This window comes from Pipistrellus kuhlii, unplaced genomic scaffold (genome assembly GCF_014108245.1).
Source record: "Pipistrellus kuhlii isolate mPipKuh1 unplaced genomic scaffold, mPipKuh1.p scaffold_m20_p_18, whole genome shotgun sequence".
Classification (NCBI taxonomy): Eukaryota; Metazoa; Chordata; class Mammalia; order Chiroptera; family Vespertilionidae; genus Pipistrellus; species Pipistrellus kuhlii.
The window spans coordinates 8,417,001-8,440,402 of record NW_023425493.1 but is presented as its reverse complement, the minus strand read 5'-3'; the positions used below and the strand labels follow the sequence as shown (position 1 = coordinate 8,440,402).

Genomic DNA, 23,402 nt, shown 5'->3' with positions numbered 1-23,402 from the left:
GTATACAACTTCAAAATGTTTATGTGTTTAGCTCCACAATACAGACTTTGGACTTGGGATGTCCAAAAACTATGCCCTGTGCATACCCCTACCCCAGGAACCTCCATGCATTTAGCTTTTTTTTTTTTCCCCCCCCCCCCCCAGAAACACCTTCTTTCTCCTCCTCACTTTCAGATCACCAGTACATCCTGCCAAACTTTACTCGGACTCTATACCCTTCTTAACACCTCAGTCATCACCATCATCTCATTTGGACAACCATGTCCCTGCAAAAGCTATGCCTATCATGTCCTCAGAGAAACCTTTCTAGTAATATTATGAAAAAAATCAAGTTTATGTGTTATGTCTCCTCAACTGTCTCTTTGAACATTTTACTTTTTCTTCTTGGCACACAAGTTGTATCTTATATATTTATTATCTGATGTCCTATCTTCTCTGTAGCCAGACAATAAGCACTGTAAAGGCAGTACCTATTTTACTCACCACTGCATGTCCAGCACGGAGTATGCCAGGTTAAGTGAACAAGTGAATGAGTTGTGTATTTTTTCTCTCTCAAGCAATTCAGGTTAGGTGAACAAATTAATGATTTGTGTATTTTTTTCTCTCCTAAAGAATTATGTTCTGTAAATGATGAAAAGCATCATCTTACTGGTTATGTCCCATTCAACACTTATACACACACACACACACACACACACACACACACACACACACACTCCTGGTTTAGTACTGTTTAATTTATAAAATATTGCTTCCCCTTAAGCTTTTTTCTTTTCTTTTTCTTTTTGAGGATATGAAGGATATTACTTAGCATTAGAGATAGTCATTAAATATTAAAATATAGGTAAATGTTCAAAACACACATAATATAAATAGTTACAACTCATAATATGTCCAGACACAAAATAGTTTTAATTTCATCTAGCATTATTTGAGACAATACTGCCATTTCAAATTACTATATATTTCAATAAGAAAGGCAAAATGATATATATTAAATAATTTTAAGGCTATTTCCTTATATTAAATATTGGTGGTAAAAATGGTAGCAACTGTAAAATAAACTACACTTTGAAATAACTATGTTGTAACTCTGAAATGAATTTGATGTGGAAGAAATAATAACAGTTTAAAAAGATTATTTAAAATGTGAAATGCTTTTCAAAGTATACAATTTACTGTAGGATTTTTTTGCATAGTTTATCAAGAGTGAACTTTTATATAACAGAAATGTAAAAATGTAGAAAGATAAAGTCCCCTCAAGCAAAATCCCATACTGGAAATCTAACATACAAAATTGGTACACAAGAAATAGTATGGCATAATGATGTCAAATTGTTTGGGCACTGTTTTGTGTTTTTTTATTACTAGTTAAATACTTTATCATTAATATGTTTTAGTGCCATTTAAATACTTTTAGTCAAAACACTGACTTTGACAAGGATGGAATACCAGAGAAATCTACTTTGAATTTTGGAAAGCTTTCTCTCCCTAAAGCAACTATTTTGAGTTTGTATCATCAAACAAATATAGTCTAAGGTGATTTATAAACAGCAGAGGGAAAAAGTAATCATCTTCCTTCATTTTGTTAGTTTTCCTATTGAGGTCAAGTTCTCAATCAATATGCCCTGTTAGTCAAAAGCAAGTTTTGATTTCTGTAGTAATATGTACAAAACACCTTCATTCCACATCTGTCATTTCTATTCCATCACTTTCTTTAACATAAACTACTGAACCCAAGGCTTTCTCGGAAAGAGATCCTGTACCAGTCTCTTTATCTCCTGCAAGGTTTTCTTGGTTTGTGTCTTCTAATCTTATTTTCTTAGTGTTTTGAAATAAAGGAGTCACTGGTTCCAACTTGCTTTTCTCAGTCCCTTGAGTTAAGTGATCATCCACTTTTGCATCCATACACATAGCAGATACTTGAGTAGCAGATTTACTAATACAAAATCCCATTGGAACAGCTGAATAAATATAGTAGTGGAAACGTTTCTTCAACTTGATTGCTTCAACTTGAATGCTTGAGAGAGAGAAATGGAAACAAGTGAATACAATGGGAATTTCAACTAACATCATGGCACTGTTCGTGTTAATGGAATGTCATGGTGATGGATCCAAAACTACAAAGTAAAACACTGCCACATCTCAGTTTACTTTTTCTCTGTGGGAGGGATCACAGATTCTATAGATTCTTTGAAAGTGTTTTTTAAAAGAATTTATCAGATTTTATGTTTCAGCACCTTTCAGGAAATAGAACTTCTCTACTTAGCCCTTTCTATCATTCTTGCTGTCAACAATTTTAATTAATTATTAATACGTTAAATAAATAATTACTGAAGTCCAAACACTTCTCTAGTTGTTTTCTAAAAATATAAATATAGCTAAACAATTATAAACTTTTACTAAATAATAACACACCATCAAAATATATGAGACAAAAACAGACATAACTGAAGGGAAAGATAGTTCTGCACTAATAGTTGGAAATGTCAGTACCCAACTCTTAATAGAACAATCAGACAGAATACAAGAAAATATGAAAACAAATTAAAATAAATAGATTTACCAACATATATAGAACATTCCACTCAAAAACAACATACACATTCTTCTCAATTCACATGGGACATTTTCCAGAATGGACCATGTTTTAAGCTACAATATGACTTTCAATAGATTTTAAAAGGCAGATATACAAAGTGTCTTCTCTGATTACAGTGGGATGAAGTGAGAAATCAACAACAGAAGTAAAACAGGAAAATCCACAAATCTGTGGAAATTAAACAATACACTCTGAAACAACCAATGGATCAAATAAATCACAAGGGAAATTAGAAAATATGTACAGATGAAACAAAATAAATTAAAATGCAACATAAAAATTTATGAGATGCTGCAAAATCAGTGCTAATTGGGAAATTTATAGCTATAAACATTTTAAACAAACAAAAAGGACCTCAAGTTAACAACCTAACTTTACAACTCAAGGAACTAAAAAAAGGACAAAATCCATAGTTAACAGAAGAAATTAAATCAGAGATCAGAGATAAATGAAATAGACACTAGAAAAATAATAGAAAAAATAAAATCTTTGAAACAAAAGTGGTTTCAAATGACAAATCAGAAATGAAAGCCTGGGACTTTACTACTAATTCTACAGAGAGTGCTATGAATACATGCCACAAAATTGTATATCCTAGCTGAAATGGACAAATTCCTAGAAAAAACTTACCAAGATGAAGTTATGAAAAAATGGGAAATCTGCCTACCTGGCATAGCTCAGTGATTGAGCATCGACCTGTGAATCAGGAGGTCATGGTTCGATTCCCAATCAGGGCACATGCCCAGGTTGTAGGCTGGATCTCCTGTGGCGAACATGCAGGAGGCATCTGATCAATGATTCTTTCTCAACATTGCTGTTAATATCTCTCCCTTGCCTTTCATCTCAAACCAATAAAATATATATAAAAAAAGCAAAAAGCAAAATCTAAATAGACCTATGACTACTAAGGAGATTGAATAATAATAATAATAAAACTCTAAACAAGAAAAGCTTTTCTTTTTTATGCTATTGTAACATTTAAAGAATAAATCATACCAATCTTTCTCAAACTTTTTCTAAAAAATTAAAGAGGAGGGACCACTTTCTACTAGTAATTTATTCTAAGAGGCCAGCATTACCCTGATACCAAAGCCAGGCAAACACAGTGCAAGAATACTACAGACCAATATTCCTTATGCACATTGGTGCAAAATCCTCAACAAAATACTACATACTACAGCATATTAAAAGGGTCATATATCATGACCAAGTGGGATTTATTCCTAGAATAAAAAGATGATTCAGCATATAAAAACTGATTAATGTAATGCACCACACTACAGAATAAAGAAAAAGAGCCACGTGATTGTTTCATTTGATGCAGAAAAAGCATTTATAAAAGTCAGCACCCTTCCATGATAAAAACACTCAACACACTGGAAAAAGAAGGAAACTAAATAAAAACCATATGTGAAAAAGTCCTAGTGAATATCATATTCAATGGAGAAAGCGTTTCCTCTAAAATCAAGAATAAGGCAAGGATGCCCATTTTTGTCACTTATATGCAACATAATACTGGAAGTTCTAGCAGAAAGAAATAAAAGGCACACTAATCAGAAAGGATGAAATAAAATTATGTCTTCACAGATAATTTGATCTTGTATGTAGAAAGCTCTAAATATTACACACAAAAAATTGTTAGAATAAATGAATTCAGCAAAGTAGTAGGATACAAAGTTAATATGGTTAAAAACAGTTGACAAAAACCAGTTGCATTTCTATACACTAACAATGAACCTGAAAAGAAAGAAAGAAAACCAATTTCAGCCCTAGTTGGTTTGGTTTAGTGGATAGAACTTTGGCCTGCAGACTGAGTGGTCCCAGGTTTGATTCTGGCCAGGGGCACATGCCCAGAATACAGGCTTGATCCCCAGTGTGAGGCCTGCAGGAGACAGCTGATCATTGATTCTCATCATTGATGTTTCTATCTCTTCCCTCTATGAAATCAATTAAAAAAATTCCTTTAAAGTGGCATAAATAAAATATTGTAATAAAATACTTAACAATTAACCAAGGAAGTTAATCCAAAGATTATGACTGTCCAATAAAAACATGGAAGATGCCTACAGAGACAGAGTCCTCACAAAGATATTGGTTCTGAAATGGGGCCAAAACAGCCCTGGGTAAAGACTGCTTTGGACCTAACAGCTTAAAAGCAAGCTTCTAAAGCAGCAGTGTCCGATAGAACTATTTTCATTGATGATACAATATAGTAGCCAGTAGCTGCGTGTGTACATTTGAAATGTACATAATACAAATGAACTAAAGTTTAACTTCTACTTAATTTTATTGGCATAAATTCAAATAGGCATTTGTAGCTAGTAGTTCCTATTTTCGATAGGACAGCTCTAAAGGATCCAACTGTTTCCAAGTAAACGTACAGCATCTCAGAGCAAAGCCTAAATATACTTAATCACAAAAACCTCCAGCACTTAACCATGTAAAATCTGCAATGTCTGGTAGGCAATAAAAACTTACGAGCTATGGAAACAATCATAAAAATATGAATGATAAATAGAAAAAATAAGTTGACAGAAACATACCTAGGAATGACACAAATGATAGAATTAGTATGCAAGGACCTTAACAGCTATGTTAATATTATATATATATTCCACATTTCCAAGAAGGTAGAGCAAAGTGTGAGCATGACAAAATAAGAAATTGAAGTTACTAAATGAAAATATACTTGATGTGAAAAAAATCCCATTGTGGATGGGGTTAACACCGCCTAAAGAAAGAATAGTGAACTTGAATATATATCATAGAAACTGCCTAAAAAATAATACACAGAGCATCAAGCAGCTTAACATATGTGCAATTTGAGCCTCCAATTTATTTATTTATTGTATTTTGCGACCAGGAGAACAAAAAGAAAAAAGAAAAAAAGGCAACATACCGATTTTTCTTAATAAAGTTTGTGAAATGATAGAGAAACTAAGGGAATAGAAAACTCAGACCTTAGCATTGCAGTGGAGTGTGTCAGAAGGAAGAGCACATAGGTGCTATGAAAGGGATAATTGGGGCAGGATGGAGCACTGACCACTCTGGCTTTTCATGAGGGAAGAATATTTCTACCATCTTGGGCTGGGGAAGAAATTAATAATCCTTAATATTTTTTAAAGGAAAATCTTCACATCCTGGTTTGACCATAAAGTAATCTTTTCTCTACATTATTTCCTTAATTAGGTATAATTATATTTCAGAGGAAATGTACCTCTTGGGACCTCTGACTTCTTTAACTAAAATAGCAACACTCTTAACTTTATAGTATCGTGCTATACTTACAAAGTATATGATATGGCAAAATAAATGTTACAAAATATGAGAAAATGTAACAGCACACATAATGATGGAAAAAAAAAAGCAGAGAATGGAAAAATATATGGGACTTATTTAAATGTACTTCTATAAAGAAATTTGTTCTAACATAAAATTTGTTTATGCTTCTGAATAATATATAATGGGAAGAAGTGAGTACTTACCTGGCAAAAACAGGAACTGTTAGTCTCTTCAAATGTGAGATTACTTTTGAAATACACAGGCCAATACAAAATCAAGATAATCAGAGCACAGCTTTAAAAACCTAGTTATCTGTTTTAATCTGTGGAAAAGACAGGGAGATAAAGCCACCATTAAAGTTCAGAAACCTGCGGGCTATTTGAGAAAGGTGGGACACATAAAACATTAAGAAACATAAAGACATTTTTCTTTTCCAAGCTGGGCTCCGGATTCAACCCTGACTGGACCGTGCCAGGCTGACCGGGGCCGCGGGTCTGCAGGCTCCCCAGACTGCAGGCCACAGGTGCTCACCCAACAGGCCGGCTCCTTCCCTGGGTGCCGCTGCGGGACCTGACCTGGGAGGCTCCCCCCAAACCACCCAACTGCCCGCAGGACAGCGCGCTAACCTCCCAGCGCCCAAGAGAAGCTCTGGGGAATAACGAGTTCAACTGAACGTGGGTCCCGAGTGGTGCCCGATCGCTGGGAAAAGTGGTCCAAAGCCTGAGCATCCAAGAATCAGGTGCTCCTCAGCTTTGGGAAGGTGGCCGAAGGACGCACAGGCCTGCGCATGCGCGTCCCTTCCAGCGCGGTGGCAGCATCAAGTGTTAGGAACTAAGTGGCGGCTGGTTGCTAGGAGACGGGACGCTGGGGGCGGGGCGTAGAGACTCTGCGGGGGCGTGGGCCAGCTCGGCTAGGCTGGACCGGAAAAGGCCTTGCCCCGGCACCTGTGAGGATCGGGGAGTGGGTCCACGCGTGGCTAGGTGCGTGTGCGCGCGCGCAGGTCTAGCAGGCCCCACGAGAGGGAGGGTGGGGCCCGGTACGCGTGCGCACAGGGGCTGCGGGCGCGGAGCTCGGAGGCGGAGCGGACGAGGAGAGAGAGGCGGAGGAAGAGCTCGGCTCAGGTAGAGCGTGAAGGCGGGGCCGGGGACGGCGCCGGCCGGGGCCAACCGCCCCCGCCCCCTTCTCGCTGGGCCCTGTCCTCCTCCACCTGCACCGGGGCGGGCCGGTCGATTTCGGGGTGGGAAGTGAGGGAGAGGGGCGGAGGATGGGGATGGGTGGGATCTGGATCCCAGGCGGAGGCGGAGCCTGGCAGTCGTCGGGGTGAGCTCCGGGAGGACGGCGGGCTGAGGATGCGGGATGGAGTTGGGGATCCAGGTAGGACCTCGGTGAGGCGCCCGGTGGGCGTGAAGCAGCCTCTGGGCCGGAAGGTCCCGGAGAGGGCAGCTGCCGGAGGGAGTGTGTGGCGGGGGCCCGGAGCTGAAGGTGACCCCCAGATAGAGCTGAGGGTGACCCCCAGGTAGGCATTTACTGCTAGAGCTGCGGTGAGGGCGGTTGCAGGCAGAGTTGAGGTCCGGGGAAGCCATCTGGGAGCAGTTGCCCTTTCTTGGGGGTTTAGGACGGAGCCCGGTTCCTATGGTGACCGCTTCGCTTCTGCAGAAGCTCTCTGCTTGGATGTTGGGGTGGAGGGTGAAAGACGGGGACCGTTCGGTTTAGAAATGCTCAGGAGAGGAGTTGAGGAATTGGAAAGTCAGATCTTTGAGTGCGACCTGGCTTATCTGACTCCTGTAAGACCTGGGGCGGTGGAGCCCAGATTACAAAGGCATTTGCATGAAAATCTCATATAATTTCAGTAGAAGTTGTTCACAATAGATGAGACAAGTTGAATAATGGAGGCGTTCATGGACCTGATTCCTAAACACGTGTAGGAATACCTTCCCCCCTCCCCCGGCCCCCCCCTCCCCCCTTAAATAGTAAAGACTCGCGGTTTCAGGAAAAGTTTGCGGAGTTTTCCTTGTTCCATGCATGCCTTTATTTCTCGGAGTATTCGGTGTTTTAAATGTCCTCTACTGGCATTTCAACTACTGTGTGTGTGTGTGTCTGTGTGTGTAATTCCTGTAAGGAAATAAATAACATGCGGTTTTTAAGTAGAAGAAAATAGGTTCGTTATAATGTATATGTCACGCTATTCAAATCTGCCTCCAGGATAACACTGATTTTTTTTTTTTTTTGCGTTTTAATGAATGAATGAACTAAATCGGTCTTAATTGGTGGGAGATAATTCAAAAGATACATTAATGAAATATTTATTAATTTATTATTAATACTTATTAATAATAAATTTTGATGACATTATTTAATGGCAGCTTTCCAGGTGTATCTTATTTTATGGGGGGAAAAATCACTGCGCCCACTCTATTTCATCTTTCACTTTAGACCAGCATATAATCAGTTGTAGAGATTTTTTGGACTCTCCGTCTTCTTTTTAGTTGCTTAGTACAGTTTGTTTTAGGACCTAAAATGTAGGTAATTTGCTTTAAAATACTCCAGATGTAGAAGCAGTTAGAGCAGGTGTCATTGATTCCCTTTTCTCATCACAGGCCCTTCGCCCCAGCTGCAGGCACTCTGATAGGCACTTCCTCGCTTTTCCTTATAGTTCTTCCCTCTTTGTATGTGACCATGCACATCCTCGTTTGGCTTGTTTCTGAACTTTATATAAATAGAATTTTATTAAGTATTTCTTTGCATTGTGTTCCTTTATTTGACTTTTTTTTAAATTAAATTTATCAAGGAGCCATTGGTCAGCATGAACATACAGGTTTCAGGTGTGGGTTTCTGTTACAGGATCTGTCTGTTGCACCATGTGCCCACTGTTAGAGTGGCTGAAAGGGGTAAAGAATTATACATTTATTGTTGACACCTGCTATCCTTTTTCCCTAAAATAAGACAGTGTTTTATATTAATTTTTGCTCCCAAAGATGCGCTAGGTCTTATTTTCAGGGCATGTCTTATTTTTCCATGAAGAGGAATACGGTACACACTTATTGTTAAATGAAAAAAAAAAATTATTACCTATATACGGTACGGTAGTACGGTAGTTGTCAACACAAACCAGACAAACTGTGAATCCTACAGTATCAAGAATTTACTCATTTATTCAATGACAATCATGTCATCATCTTCTGGAACATCATAACAATCCAATTCCTGAATTTCCTGGTGAATTTCTTGTGACTCCCATCTCTTTCAGAATCAGTAGACCAAATCTCTCATGTTTAGCAATAGCATTCTGAGACAGAGCCTAGGGGGGCCTTATTTTCGGGGGATGCCTTATATTTCACTCAGAAGGAAACCTGTAAGTACGTCTTATTTTCGGAGGATGTCTTATTTTCGAGGAAACATGGTAGCAGGGGAGCTGAGACCAAAATGGCATCAGTGGGTCAGGGTATTTATGTCTCTTGTAAAGGTTAGACCAGGTGTAGGTGGAGGTCAGGTGTAGATGGTCCACTGGAAAGTGGGTGAGGCAATTTACAGGAAAATGAAGGCTGTTAATCGTGGAACCCGTAATGAGAATAACAGGAAAACCACCAGGAGGGGCTCTTGCCAAGCCGGATATAATGGAGCACAGAATGCCTAACACCCACCGCCCAGAGTCAAATCTTCTGTCAGCATATACTGGGACCTCCTTCCCTACAGCAACCAGCACACTGCTCTTTATGTCCACAAGTGTCCATTTTACATCCCACCTATGAGAGAGGTCAGTTTTTGCTGTCCCACTTATTTCACTTAGCTTAATGTTCTCAGGTCCATTCATGTTGTCGCACATGGCGATGTTTCATCCTTTCCTATGACTGAGGAGCGTTCCACTGTGTATATGGACCACATCTTTCTTCACTCCGCTATCACAGGACACTTTGGTGGTTTCCATGTCTTGGCTACAGTGAATAATGCTGCAACGAACATAAGGGTGCATATATCTTTGTGTATAAACGATTTTGAGATTTCTGGTATATAACTAGGAGAGGAATTGCTGGGTCGTATGGTAGCTCTACTCTCAATTTTTTGAGGAATTGCCAGACTGCTTTCCATAGTGTTGTATCAGTCTACATTCCCACCAGCAGTGAATGAGGGTTCCCATTTCTCCACAGCCTCTCCAGCACTCGTTAGTGCTTGTCTTGTTAATAGTGGCCAATCTAATAGATATGAGGTAGTATCTCATTGTAATTTTGATTTGCATTTCCCTAATTGTCACTGACGTTGAACATCCTTTTATATATCTACTAGAGGCCTAGTGCACGGATTTATCCCTTGGCCTGATCTGTGGGGATCAGGCCAAAACCAGCTCTTTGACATCCCTCAAGGGGTTCTGGATTGCAAGGGACCCCACCAGTGCATGATTGGGGCCGGAGAGGGCTCCGGGGTGTGACAGGCCTGTCTCACCCAGTCCCAATTGGCTGGACCTCAGCAGCAAGCTAACCTACTGGTCAGAGCATCTGCCCCCTGGTGGTCAGTGCATGTCATAGTGACTAGTTGAACAAATAATGAATAGTCAGACACTTAGAATATTAGGCTTTTATTATATAGGAGTGGCTGTTCATATGTTTTCTTGGCAAAGGTGTATATTTTTAGCTCCTCTGCCCATTTTTTGATTGGATTGTTTGGTATTGAGTTTTATTAGTTCTTTATATATTTTGGAAATTAAACCTTTGTCAGAGCTACTATTTGCAAATATCTCCATCTGGTTTTGTTGTCAGTTTCTTTTTTTTTTTTTTTACTGTTTTTTTATTTTTTATTGAGATATAATTGACAATATAACATTATGTTAGTTTCAGGTGTACAACATAATCATTCAATATTTGCATATATTGTTTGTAGAGGTGTTAATCTCTTTTCTGAGTCCAGCACGGAAAATGAACGGGTTCAGGTGCTGAGTGGTTGTTGTCAGTTTCTTTGGCTGTGCAGAAGCTTTTTAGTTTAATATAGTCCCATTCATTTATTTTTGCCTTTACTTCCCTTGCTTTTGGGGTCAAGTTCATAAAATGTTCTCTATGACCGAGGTCCATAAGTTTGGTATCTATATTTTCTTCCTTGTAACTTATTATTTGGGTCTTATAGTTAGGACTTTGATGCATTTTGAATTAATTTTTGTACACAGGGACAAACTGTAATCCAGTTTCATTCATTTGCATGTGGCCTTCCAGTTTTCCCAGCACTATTTATTTACTTATTTTTAATTAAAAAATATTTTTATTGATTTCAAGAAAAAGGGAGTGGGGGAGGGGAAGAAAGAGAAAGAGAGAGAGAAAGAGAGATATCAGTGATGAAAGAGAATCATGGATTGGCTGCCTCCTGCGTGCCCATACTGGAACTGAGCCTGCAACCCAGTCATGTGCCCCGACCTGGAATTGAACTGCAATCTTCTGGTTCATAGGTCAATGCTCAACCATTGAGCTACACTGGCTGGGCACCATTTATTGAAGCGACTATCTACTCCATTGTGTGAGTCTGGCTAAATGGATATTGTATAATATCTTACCAAATGCCTTTTCTGCATCCATTGCATCTATTGATAAGATCATATGCTTTATATCCTTCCTTTTGTTAATGTGGTATATTACATTGCTTGATTTGCATATATTGAACCAACCTTGTGCCCCTGGAATGAACCCCACTTCTCTATAAATATTGTGTCAATTTACACTGTCATCAGTGATATATAAGAATGCTAAGTTAGCCGAAACCAGTTTGGCTCAGTGGATAGAGCCTTAGTCTGCAGACTCAAAGGTCCCAGGTTCGATTCAGGTCAAGGGCATGTACATTGGTTGTGAGCACATCCCCAGTAGGATGTGTGCAAGAGGCAGCTGGTCGATGTTTCTCTCTCATCGATGTTTCTAGCTCTCTATCCTTCTCCCTTCCTCTCTGTGAAAAATCAATAAAATATATTTTTAAAAAAAAGAATGCTAAGTTATATATCCAACTATTTTATCTTTGCCAATGTGATGATTAAAAAATGGTATTCAGTGTTTTTTTTAAAATTTGTATTCTAAATGGTGAGATTGAATATTTTTAAATCTATTTAAAATCTATATATATGAAATATACATATCTTTGCCAATTTTTCTAGTAGGGTATTTTCCTTTTTTATTTATACAAATTATTTACATACTAGGGAAGTCCTTTGTGATATGGATAGCAAACATTTTTGTTAATATACAAAAGCAACAATAAATAGGTAGTGAATAGTGACCATATTGGAAAACACAGGCCTAGCGTGTTTAATTTGCTGCTGACCTGTATTTCCTTAGTAGAGTGATTACCAAGAGGATGGGATGGGGTATGTATTTTTTTAAACGCATGTTTAATATTATAGTTTTATATTTGAAAAACACACAAAAAAATTATAACATAAAATTTCAAGAAAGTAAAGCTTGCTGAAATCTTCTTTGCTGTAACAAGGTTAAAAATAATTAAAAATGTATCTAAGAATGCTATTAATTTTCAAAACTTGTGAGAAATTACAAGACTGTTTTATTTTTATTATTTTTACATTAAATATATCTTATTTATTTATTTTAATCTCTATTGTTGAAAGTAATTCATGTCTCTCCCTCCCCCTCCTCCCCCATTGACCTTTTCTAGACTGCCCCTGTCCTGCACCCCAGGCTTTCCTTGACTGTGTGCCTCAGTATTATGCCCATTCTTTCCACTAGGTTACCAACAAAGAACATGATTTTGATCTATGGACTCCAGTTTCTGAAACTGTAAAACACCAGAATACTCTCAGGCTAGAACAAGAAGTCAGAAATCAAGATACATTCATCTCAACACTGAAATTACAGGTTACACTTAATTTATATATATGTATTTCTCAGAATTACTTTGGACTCGGATGTATTTTAAATTAAGGAGAATAAATATTAATTCAGTGCTGGTTTTATGTTTTTTTATGGGTCTAAAATAATTTCATTTTTATCTTAACCATTTTGATACACATAGATTCAGAGTCAGTGAGTGCAAACTATGTGCCAAGTGTTATATTGGGTGCTTTGAAGTTCATAATCTTACTTCATCCCAGCCTGTGAAACAGTGATGCTACTTCTATTTTTACAGACACGGAAGCTGAAGTTCCAAGAGGTTAAAGAATTATGATACTGGAGTAATGAGCGATAGAGCTAGGATTCCTCTGAACTCCTAAGTTAGCTAGGATTTGAACCCAGTTCTCTGAACTGCAAGTTCAGTATTGTTTCTCTTCTCCTGTTGCCTGATCTGTGGTGTAGCTCTTAATACATGCCATTTAATTAAACGGCTTCTAAGAAGAAAGAATAGACTTACTTTTTCCTACTAAGTACAGCTAAAAGCCCCAAACATTAAGTATAAAACAGACATAACAGTGAGAAGTGAAAAGAAGAAAGTCTGGCTAGGGACCTCAACACACAATGAATGACGCATTCGTGAGTTCCTGGATTTTCTTTTTGATCCATATATTCCAGACGGAGTGCTGGAAGCACTGGCACTCAAAACCATAGGTGCAGACAAAGGTATCAGAAAAGCCATCTTTTTCTTTATCCACAGGACTGGGAAAGGGACAGCCTAACAAGGCAGACTACTTTAGACAATAACTGCCTGCCCTAAGCAACAAAATGGAGAAAACTATTCCTGCCAGCAAGGGCTGAACAAAGAGCCTAGACTTCTTTTTAAAAAAATATATTTTATTGATTTTTTTACAGAGAGGAAAGGAGAGGGATAGAGAGCTAGAAACATAGATGAGAAAGAAACATTGACCAGCTGCTTCCTGCACACCCCCCACCGCAACCAATGTACATGCCCTTGACTGGAATTGAACCTGGGACCCTTCAGTCCTCAGACCAATGCTTTATCCACTGAGCCAAACCGGTTTCAGCCTAGACTTCTACCCTTGCCACGCTGTAATAAGGGGCTCCAGCTGCACCTCAAGAGTCCTTCCCAACCCCCGCCAGCTTCTCCATCCCCACAAGGAGGTGTCACAGAAGAAGGCTGAGCTGAGAACTAACACTGTTGTGCCCACAAGGCAGTGAGGGAAGTTCCCAACTCCACCCTGCCAGTGTAAAGGACACGGGGAGCCTACAGTCTACTCCCAAGATGTAGTAAGAGGCGGCCCCTTTCCTCCTTGTGGAGTGGTGTCAGAGGAGACATACTGCAGAGTTAGGGCTTTTACCAGACCCAATAGTAACAAGCTCACCCACTCACAGTGGCTGTGGAGGACTCATCAGAGCAGTAACGAGGCATCTCTGCTCTTCCTGGCTGTTGTATCAGCAGAGGCCCAGTGAGGAGCCTGAACTTGCATCCCTGCCTAGCAGGAACAAGGAGCCCCACCTTCCGTAGGTGCCCCTAAAAGCCTCAGGCAGAAATGGGACTTCAATCCCACCCAGCAGGATCAAGGCAGCGTCCCCCTTTTCTAGCTGGAGCAGTGACACAGGAAGCTTACTAAAACCCAAGAGCCAAATGGAAAGTTTGAAAACAACTAAGTTATTCTTCAATAAGCAAATGGCTGAACAAACGGTGGTACATCCATACAATGGAACTATAAAAATAATAAATGCGTTATCAAGCCACAAAACAATGTAAAGGAAACTTGAAAGCATATTAGTGAAAAAAAAGCCAATATGAAAAGGTTACATACCCTGTGATTCCAACTTTCTGACCTAGAAAAGGTCTCTATGCTTTATCTCTTACGTCTTTGCTGAGATTTTTCTGGTTTCTTTTGCGTGTCTGAGGCATGCCCAAAATTACTTGCCGAAGCATTTATAAGATAGCCGATTTAAAATCCTTGTCAGATAAGTGTCATACCTAATTCATCTCTGTGTTGGCATATCTTGATTGTCTTTTTTCACTGAAATTGAAATCCTCCAGATTCTTGGGATGAGGAATGATTTTATTTAAACTAAAACCTGCCAGTCTAAGGCTCTGGCTCTTGTTCTAAGTCGCCTTTGAGACAGCCCTTCCCAGTGGTCACTCCTGTTTGACCTCATGCTGTTCCCAATCTATATGGGTGCTTCTGGAAGGCCCCAGGCCACAGTGGCCAGTGTGCATATTGGCCAAGCCATGTCCATCATCACCACGCTGCAGAATAAAGAGCACAAAATTCATAAAGCAGAAAAAGACTTATAGCTCAGCCTCCTTGCCAGGGAAGCAAACCTGCCTTCTGATTCCTGGCACCTGGTTATTCTCAGAGGGAAGCCAAAGGCATGTTTTAATATGATTATTTCCTTTCTAATGATAACAGATTGAAGATCTCAACCAGTCAAATCATGGCTTGGAAGATATGATAGGAAACTCTTGGATAGTGAGGAGGTGGTAAGCTGTCAAATAGACAATTTAATGAGCCACAATGAACATCTTTGTAAAGAACTGACTAAAATTGACCAACTAGAAAAAGAGAAAGTTTTGTGGTGGATATCCTCAATAAGGAACTTGAAGAAGCAAAGGTATTAGTTTTACCACTGATAGGTTTAAAAAATTGACATATACTTGACTTATAACATTATATTAGTTTTAGGTGTACAACATAATGATTCTTCCTGTCTCTCTCTCTCTCTCTCTCTCTCTCTCTCTCTCTCTCTCTCTCTCTCTATATATATATATATATATATATATATATATATATATAGTGAAATGACCATAATCATCCTAGTTAATATCTGTTGTCCATTCTGTGGTTTTAGACAAATGTAAAATGACATTTATCCACCATTACACTATCAGAGTAGTTTCACAGCTCTAAAAATCCTCTGTACTTTGCCTCATTTTGATTCTTGTTTAGAAAGAAAGGCCTTCTCACTTCAAGAAACTATTTTCTTGTTTTCTTTTAATACTTTAAAAAATATTTTTATTGATTTCAGAGAAGAGGGGAGAGGGAGAGATTGAAGCATCAATGATGAGAGAGAATCATTGATTGGCTGCCTCCTGCATGCCCCCTACTGAGGATTGCGCCCCCAACCTGAGCATATGCCCTTAACTGGAATCGAACATGGGACCCTTTAGTCTGCAGGCTGATGCTTTATCCACTGAGAAAAACCAGCCATAACTCTTTTAATACTTTTTAATAACTTTTTAAAAGTGTTAATACTCTGGCATTTCTTTTTGTTCTATGAGTTTGGGTTAACTAGTCCTTTCTTTAGTCACTGATTTGAAGTGCCATTTTAACAGCTACTGAATTCACATATGTGAGTGGATAAAAATTCTGTACTGTTTGGTTTCATTAATTCTTGTGTGCCATTACCACCTTATTTTAATTACTGTAGCTCTGACATGATAACATTTTATTTCTTGATTGAGTTTTAGTACACTGCCATGAAATTTAGAAACTGAGAAATTCAACACTATTATAAAGTGGAGACAGTTTCATTTCTAATTGCTGATGGTTTATAAGGAAGATATAGAGTGGATTTTAAAACTGAAAAGCAACCCATTCAATTTTTAATGTGCTTATTTTACTTGATTTCATTAGACACCAAATTAGTAAATGTGTCTGTAGTAAGGTAGTTTCCCCCAAAGCTAATTGCCTTTACCTGTTATTTCTTAAAAATCCTTTTAATATAATATTGGTAGCATATGATAAAGCACTTAATTAAATGATTAGGCTTAGAACATGAGTGTTACTGAAGGTATTATTTGTTACAGTAATATAAGAAGCTCATTTAATGAACTTGGTGGTGTTTATATTGCAGTAACGTCACTTATTTAGAAAGTATAAGTAAGTTTATCTTAGTGAAAAGTCTGAATATTTAAATATGTGAAGTTTACTATTTTAATGTAAGGACACCATCTTTTTTTTTTTTTTTTTTTTTTTTTTTTTTTTTTTTTTTTTTTTAACAATACTGCCTTGAGTAGGTTCTTAGAACTACTTGAGAGAGTAGGTAAGAATGATATGCTTTTAACCTGTGGATTTTATTTATCTTGTCATGGATGCTACTAAAGTATTTGAAGGACATTGAAAAGCAGCTGAGGGATACAAGATGGCTGCAGCTTAGCTGGAGACTGCGTGTATCTGCTCCCAGCACAGTACAGAGCAATCAACTTGAAAAACTTGAAGAGTAGCTGATCTGAAATATTATATCTCAGGAGCACTGAAGAAGCCGCAGAGAGACTGGTAAGAGGAGCAGAGACACTGAAAGAGAAAGCCCTTCTCCAGCAGGTGTGGCAGCTGAGAGGCCAGAGGGATATTGCAGCTGCAAAGCTTCCTCTGCCTGGGAGTGTGGGGTCTCAACACAGGGCTCTCGAGCTCAGAGGGAGAGACTGGAAGCAGAGCCCGGGAAGCATTGCGCAAAGGGAATTGTGTGTGTGTGTGTGTGTGTGTGTGTGTGTGTGTGTGTGGCGGGTGTTGGGCGGGGGAGTGTTTCTGTCTGCCTGGGAGACTTGGACCTCGCCTTCTAAGTGAAGAAGCACTCCTATTGTTAGCAGCCCCAGCCAGAGAAGTTTGCTCTACACTCCAACTGCTGCACAGCCATGTTTGGGTCTAGCGAAGAAGTCTATGGGCTGCACCCAGCAGCAACTTTTAGAGAGCCTCTATTTTCTGGGAAGGCATTGGGCAGAGCCCTAGGCAGTGACTAAACTGTATAGATTGGGGGGAAATGGAACAGTCTCTCCCACCTTGAGTACAAGGTCAGAGCACCTCCCCCCACGTGTGGAGCCACCATGCTTGCCCCGTCCTGGTGGGGACAGGAAAGCAGTGCAGGTCTGGGATTTTGGCCAGCACTGAAGGGTTCAGAGCCCAAGCAGAACCGGCTGAAACCGGTTTGGCTCAATGGATAGAGCATTGGCTTGGGGACTGAAGGGTCCCGGGTTCGATTCCGGTCAAGGGCATGTACCTTGGTTGCGGGCATATCCCCAGTAGGGGGTGTGCAAGAGGCAGCTGATCGATGACACTCTCTCATCAATGATTCTAACTCTCTATCTCTCTCCCTTCCTGTCTGTACAAAATCAATAAAATATATTAAAAATAAATAAATAAAATAAAAGTTAATTAACTTGGTTTTTTTAAAAAGCAGGAGGATAATTGAAGGGAATTTTGGGACACTATGAAATAACATCTGTATCATAGGGGTGCCAAAGGAGAAAAAAGTAAGCAAGTGAAAGAACCCTTTGAAGAAATAATGACAGAAAACTTCTCTAGCTTAATTCAGGAAAGTATCACACAAGTTCAGGAAGCATAGAGAGTCCCAATCAATATGAACCCAAACAGACACACACAAAAACCATCACAATTAAAACAGACAAGGTTAAAGACAGAGAAAATCCTAAAGGCAGCAAGAGAGAAATGGCCATTCACCTAAAAGGGAGTTTCCATAAAGCTCTTCGCTGATTTCTCAATAGAAATACTTAAGGCCAGAAGGCATTGGCATGAAGTATTAGAAGTAATGAAAAGCAAGTACCTGCAATCAAGACTGCTCTATCCAGCAAGACTGTAATTTGAAATCAAAGGCGAAATAAAGAGCTTCCCCCTTCAAAGTACATGCACACACACAACTACCCTGTTTCCCCGAAAATAAGATAGTGTCTTATATTAATTTTTTCTCCCAAAGTTGTCTTATTTTCGGGGAAACACGGCGTTTCTGGCTGGGTGCACAAGGGTGCCCTCATTTGTAAGAGCAATGCTGTTGTTGCTTCATTTCATCATTACTCCTAGAGGTGGGGAGAGCGTTTTTTTTGTGTGTGTGTGTGTTTGCCTTTAGCTGTTAATCGATTTAAAATGGTAACTGTGAGTAATTTAATTCTCACGGTGTTTCCCCAAAAATAAGACATCCTCCGAAAATAAGACCTAGTGCAACTTTGGGAGAAAAAATTAATATAAGACACTGTTATTTTGGGGGAAACAGGGAAACAGGGTATTACTATCATCCCCTCTCTCCTTTTCTTTTGTAAAATATTCACAGTCTGCATGTTTTTATTTTTAAGTGGTTTACTTTTTTGATGCTCTCTTTCTAGTTAAGCCAACTCAACTATTTAATTTTTTTTTAAAAGTATTTTCTTTTTGGCTCAATTTTCAGATTGAATTCACTTGCCAACAAAATAATATGATAGTATTGGAAGAGACAATAGGGAGACTTAGATCTGTAAGTACATTTTTCTTAAGTAGATGTAAAGGAATAATTTTTATTTTGTAAAATTACAAAAAATTGTACATATGTTTTGATTCTTGTGAATTTTGTGAGCAATAAAAGTGTTTGTGTTCTATGATCAGCCCTCTCTGCCTGGGTGCACAAGGGTACCCCCATTTGTAAGAGCAATGCTGTTGCTTCATTTCATCGTTACTCCTGGGAAGAGCTTTTTTTTGTTGTTGTTGTTGTTTTGTTTTTTGCCTTTAGCTGTTACTTGATTTAAAATGATAACTGTGAGTAATTTAATTCTCAAAATATAACATGAGTTTGTCTCCACATTAACTTTTATTCTTAGTAATAAATTTCTATAAGTCAAATTTTTAGTTTAATTTTAAGTAATATGTTTTCTTTAACAATGTGAAATGAAAGCTCTGTTTAGACATTTTAGTGTTATTATTTAAAATATTTAAAACACCTCTGTAAATATATTTGTCATTCCTCCCAATATAGCTTTGGTAAAATAAATGTTGTGAAAGAAATGTTTCCAGTATTCATTTAATTTATTCATCCCTTGAATACTTAGTGAACAAAACTTAATTGCTATACAAGTTATTCTAAGTACATTAATTTTGCTTCTAGGATTTGTAACCATATCTGTGGGCATTTCTGGCCTCTCTGAAATATCTTTACCATTTTTTCTTTAAAATTATTGAGTAAATTTAGAGGTACGTTCAGTTTAATAAAAATATAGGACATTCTGGGAGGGGAGGTAAGAGATCAACCAAAGAGCTTGTATGCATACATATGAGCATAACTAATGGACATAGACAGTAGGGGTGTAAGAAGGACATGTGCGGGGGATGGGAGCGGCCTGGGAGAGGTCAATGGGGGGGAAAGGAGACTTATGTAATACTATAAACAATAAAGAATTTAAATTAAAAAATGTCAAATGTTATGTCACAATAAAAACATACAAAACATTCAGAAATGCTGGAAAAAGATATCTAATTGCTTTTTTAAAATTGCGATTTTTAAAAAGCATTTTTAAAACTCACCTCATTTATTGTTTTTAAGGATTCTTTTTGTGTTCGACTTCATGTAGTAAATGATGCTGAAGTTTAGCTTGAAATAATGGCCTAATTTTTTCCTTCTTGACAAGATAATCTTAGAGACTGAAAAAGCACAAAATAAATCTCCTTCCAGACTTGATTCCTTTGTCAAGACTTTAGAAGCAGACAGAAACTACTACAGGAGTGAAGCTCAGAATTTGAGAAAGATGATCAAAAGCACATCTGAAGGTCCAAGACGCCTGTCTCCCTCTTCTCGGGTAGGTTTTGGAAAGTTATAAATAATTTGGAGTTTGTTGCTCAAACTGACTTTTATTCTTTGAAGTAATTCAGTTTGATTAGCATGAATTGTTATATCAAAGAGAGGTCTCTTTGATGGACAGTGGATCATTGAAACTGGTTCTCTATCCCTAGCATTTGTCATCCTTAGGAGGTAATCAGACAAATGTGGAGCAATTTGGGGGAAGTTGTTTAAAAGAGGTGATTTGGCCTGGGTCAGCTAGCTCAGTTGGTTTGAGCGACATCCCTTTACACTAGGGTTGTGGTTTAGATCTCCTGTCAAGGCACATACAAGAAGCAACCAACGAATGCATTAAATGGATTAATAGATTGATCTCTGCCTCCCTCTCCCTCTCCCTCTCCCTCTCCCTCTCCCCCTCCCCCTCTCTCTCTCTTTCCATCTCCCTTTCCCTCCATCCATCTATCTATTCTTTTTTCTCTCTCTAATGCCAATCAATACGAATTTAAAAGAGTTGAATTTTAAACTTTTATCATTTCTTTTCCTTATATAGTCACTAGAGACCTGGTGCATGACATTCATGAATGGGAGGGGGTCACTAGGGGGATTCCTCAGCCCAAACTGTGCCCTTTCACGTCCAGGACCCCTCAGGGGATGTCCAGCAAGGGGTTCTTAGTGCTGCATGATGGCGGGAGAAGCTCCTGCCTCTGCTGCTGCTCTTGCCAGCTGTCAGCCCAGCTTCTGGCTGAGCGGTGCATCCCCTGTGGGAGTGTACTGACCAGCAGGGGGCAGCTCCTGCATTGAGCATCTGCCTCGTGGTGGTCAGTGTGCATCATAGCAACTGGTTGTTCTGCAGTTAGGTAGATTTGCATATTAGGGTTTTATTATATAGGATGTTTGCTTAAGTGGAGACTGTGTACTGCCATCAGTAGTACTTTTCTATTCATACTACAGGTCAAAGAAGAGTTTCAAATTTCTTATATAATAATTGTAGGGTACAAACTGTGATGTAGAGCTTTTGAAGACAAGAGACCGTGAAGAACTTAAAGACATGCTGGAAAAATATGAGCGTCATTTGGCAGAAATTCAGGATAATATCAAGATTCTTACATCTGAGAGAGACAAGACCTTTCTTCTTTATGAACAGGTAAAGTTGTTTTCAAGGAAACCATATATGTAAGTAGTAACAGTTAATTGTAGAGAAATATAATTCTTTAATCTGCCAATCAAATTAACTTACCATTTGGAAATTACCTTTGCTTTTAAGATATTTTTAATGAAATGTAATATATTTCCAATACAGTATATGTGCACACAAACACATATATATGATATCCCCATGCCCATAAGAAATTGGGGATTTAAAAACGCTGACACATCATTTTGAAATACTATCAGTCACTTTAGAAACTACCATATAATTTGTTTAACTTTAGAGAGTAAAATCAGTTTATAGTTTATCTCTATTTTTAGCTTAAAATTCATTCCTTCACCCAGCAGATATTAAATTCCATACATTACCAACATAATTTCATTTAAAATATCAAATTTTATTAAGAATTACAGCAAATTTGTACAAGTTATGAGCTTGCTACTCTAAGGGAATAAAGTGATAAGATGCAGATACTGTGGTGGTGATTTTTTGTTTGTTTTTTAAAAAATATATTTTATTGATTTTTCTTACAGAGAGAAAGGGAGAGAGAGATAGAGAGCTAGAAATGTCAATGGGATAGAAACGTCGATAAGAGAGAAACATCGACCAGTTGCCTCTTGCACATCCCCTATTGGGGATGTGCCCACAACCAATGTACATGCCCCTGACCAGAATCGAACCTGGAACCTTTCAGTCTGCAGACTGACGCTCTACCGCTGAGCCAAACCGGTTTTTGGCTTTTTTTTTTGTTTTAAAGTTTGCCTCAGTAGATTTTACTTTAGTTTGAAGTCAAGATTAAAAATCTATTTTTAAATAACCAAAGTGACTTCAGATACCATGATTGTATGGCCTATTTGCTTCATATTATATATGAGGAGGGAGAGCTAATAAGGTTAACTGATTTGCCCTAGAACAGCAGGATTTAGAGTCCAGATTTTCTGACTCCTATTTGTGTCTGCTCTTTGCCGTTTAGTTAAGCTTGTTGATGAATTGGCCCATGTGGAAATGGATCAGTCTGGGAATATCCTATATAATAAAACCCTAATATGCAAATAAACCCAACAGCGGAATGACTGGTCACAATGACACACACTGACCACCAGGGGGCAGATGCTCAATGCAGTAGCTGCTCCCTGGTGGTCAGTGCACTCCCATAGGGGGAGCACCGCTCAGCCAGAAGCTGGGTGGTGGCAGGAACCATATGGACCCCTTGGGGGATGTCTGACTGCTGGCTTAGGGTGCAGGCCGGCTTAAGGGAGCCCCCCTCCAGTGCACAAATGTCATGCACCGGGCCTCTAGTATCTTAATATATAAAATAAATGCCCAGTGTATACTAGGTAATAGCATGGAATCCTTTTGGTTAAATCACAATACTGTTTTCTTTTTAATCTCAGTCTTGCTCATTTCTTTTCTTCTCAGCTTTTTAATAAGATTTTATTATATTTAAAATGTTAAACATATTAGCTATTTAGAGACTACTCTTTTATAATTAGCTTTCTTATATGTAGTTTGAGCAGTTTAAAAATCAAGTACCACTTCTAAGTGTTTAGGTGATTACTTTGCTTTGAATTCCCTGGTATCTTTCTGTGCTATGAAACCTGAGCCAATGTATGTATGCAGAATTATAAGACCACTGCTGGGGGGGGGTGGGGGGGGGAGACACAGGAAAGTCCCTTAATGAGAAACCTGTGTGCATTAGTGTAGGTACGAGATTATTTTTCTGAAACCTCTGCCTTGTAAATTCTATACTTGCATATAGTATAAGTGATTTTTAAATCTATGCCATATTCTTTTTCTTCAGACAGTTTTATATTGAGATTTGAAATGTAGAATAGTTAATGAAAAGCTGCTGTGATCCATCCCACTGTCAAACCATGGAGTACCATGGAGCACAGTTTAAAACATTCACAGACATTGTTTTCTATGTTTGCAATCTAATTAGGGAGATAAAGTATATTATTGCCTTGTATTTTTTTATTTTTCTTAT

The 23,402-nt window shown here is 38.5% G+C and overlaps 3 protein-coding genes across 5 annotated transcripts in view; 1 reads left to right on the top strand and 2 right to left on the bottom strand.

The window, feature by feature from the left end:
- Nucleotides 1-23,402, bottom strand: part of LOC118721676 (membrane cofactor protein-like) — a 122,198-nt gene that overhangs the window by 40,376 nt on the left and 58,420 nt on the right. The gene's annotated exons all lie outside the window — the stretch shown is intronic.
- Nucleotides 143-6,204, bottom strand: CUNH2orf15 (chromosome unknown C2orf15 homolog). Of its 3 annotated transcripts, none has more exons than XM_036442070.2 (2): nt 6,088-6,204; nt 143-2,020 (listed from the first exon to the last, which is right to left on the bottom strand). In XM_036442070.2, the coding sequence occupies exon 2, from the start codon at nt 1,954-1,956 to the stop codon at nt 1,681-1,683; it is 276 nt and encodes a 91-aa protein (XP_036297963.1). In that variant the 5' UTR covers nt 1,957-2,020; nt 6,088-6,204; the 3' UTR covers nt 143-1,680. The 3 variants fall into 3 exon arrangements, with proteins under 3 accessions (XP_036297963.1, XP_036297964.1, XP_045439045.1); XM_036442071.2 differs by having other exon boundaries at nt 143-2,006; nt 6,088-6,201; XM_045583089.1 differs by lacking the exon at nt 6,088-6,204 and adding an exon at nt 2,567-2,944.
- The window catches only part of LOC118721252 (testis-specific gene 10 protein), a 54,619-nt gene continuing 46,266 nt past the window's right edge, over nt 15,050-23,402 (top strand). The window contains exons 1-5 of the mRNA XM_045583084.1: nt 15,050-15,345; nt 16,838-17,009; nt 18,907-18,972; nt 20,117-20,284; nt 21,257-21,409. Of these exons, the coding sequence (XP_045439040.1) occupies nt 18,934-18,972; nt 20,117-20,284; nt 21,257-21,409 (360 nt within the window). The 5' untranslated portion in view covers nt 15,050-15,345; nt 16,838-17,009; nt 18,907-18,933. The remainder of the gene's footprint in view (nt 15,346-16,837; nt 17,010-18,906; nt 18,973-20,116; nt 20,285-21,256; nt 21,410-23,402) is intronic.

Excerpts from the sequence above, each read along its gene's own strand:
- CUNH2orf15 (XM_045583089.1), bottom strand. The coding sequence starts at position 2,607 with ATGTGTATGTTGTTTTTGAGTGGAATGTTCTATATATGTTG. Across the intron at positions 2,021-2,566 it reads GGAATGTTCTATATATGTTG|CATTCAAGTTGAAGCAATCA; the intron begins GTAAATCTATTT and ends CTCTCTCTCAAG.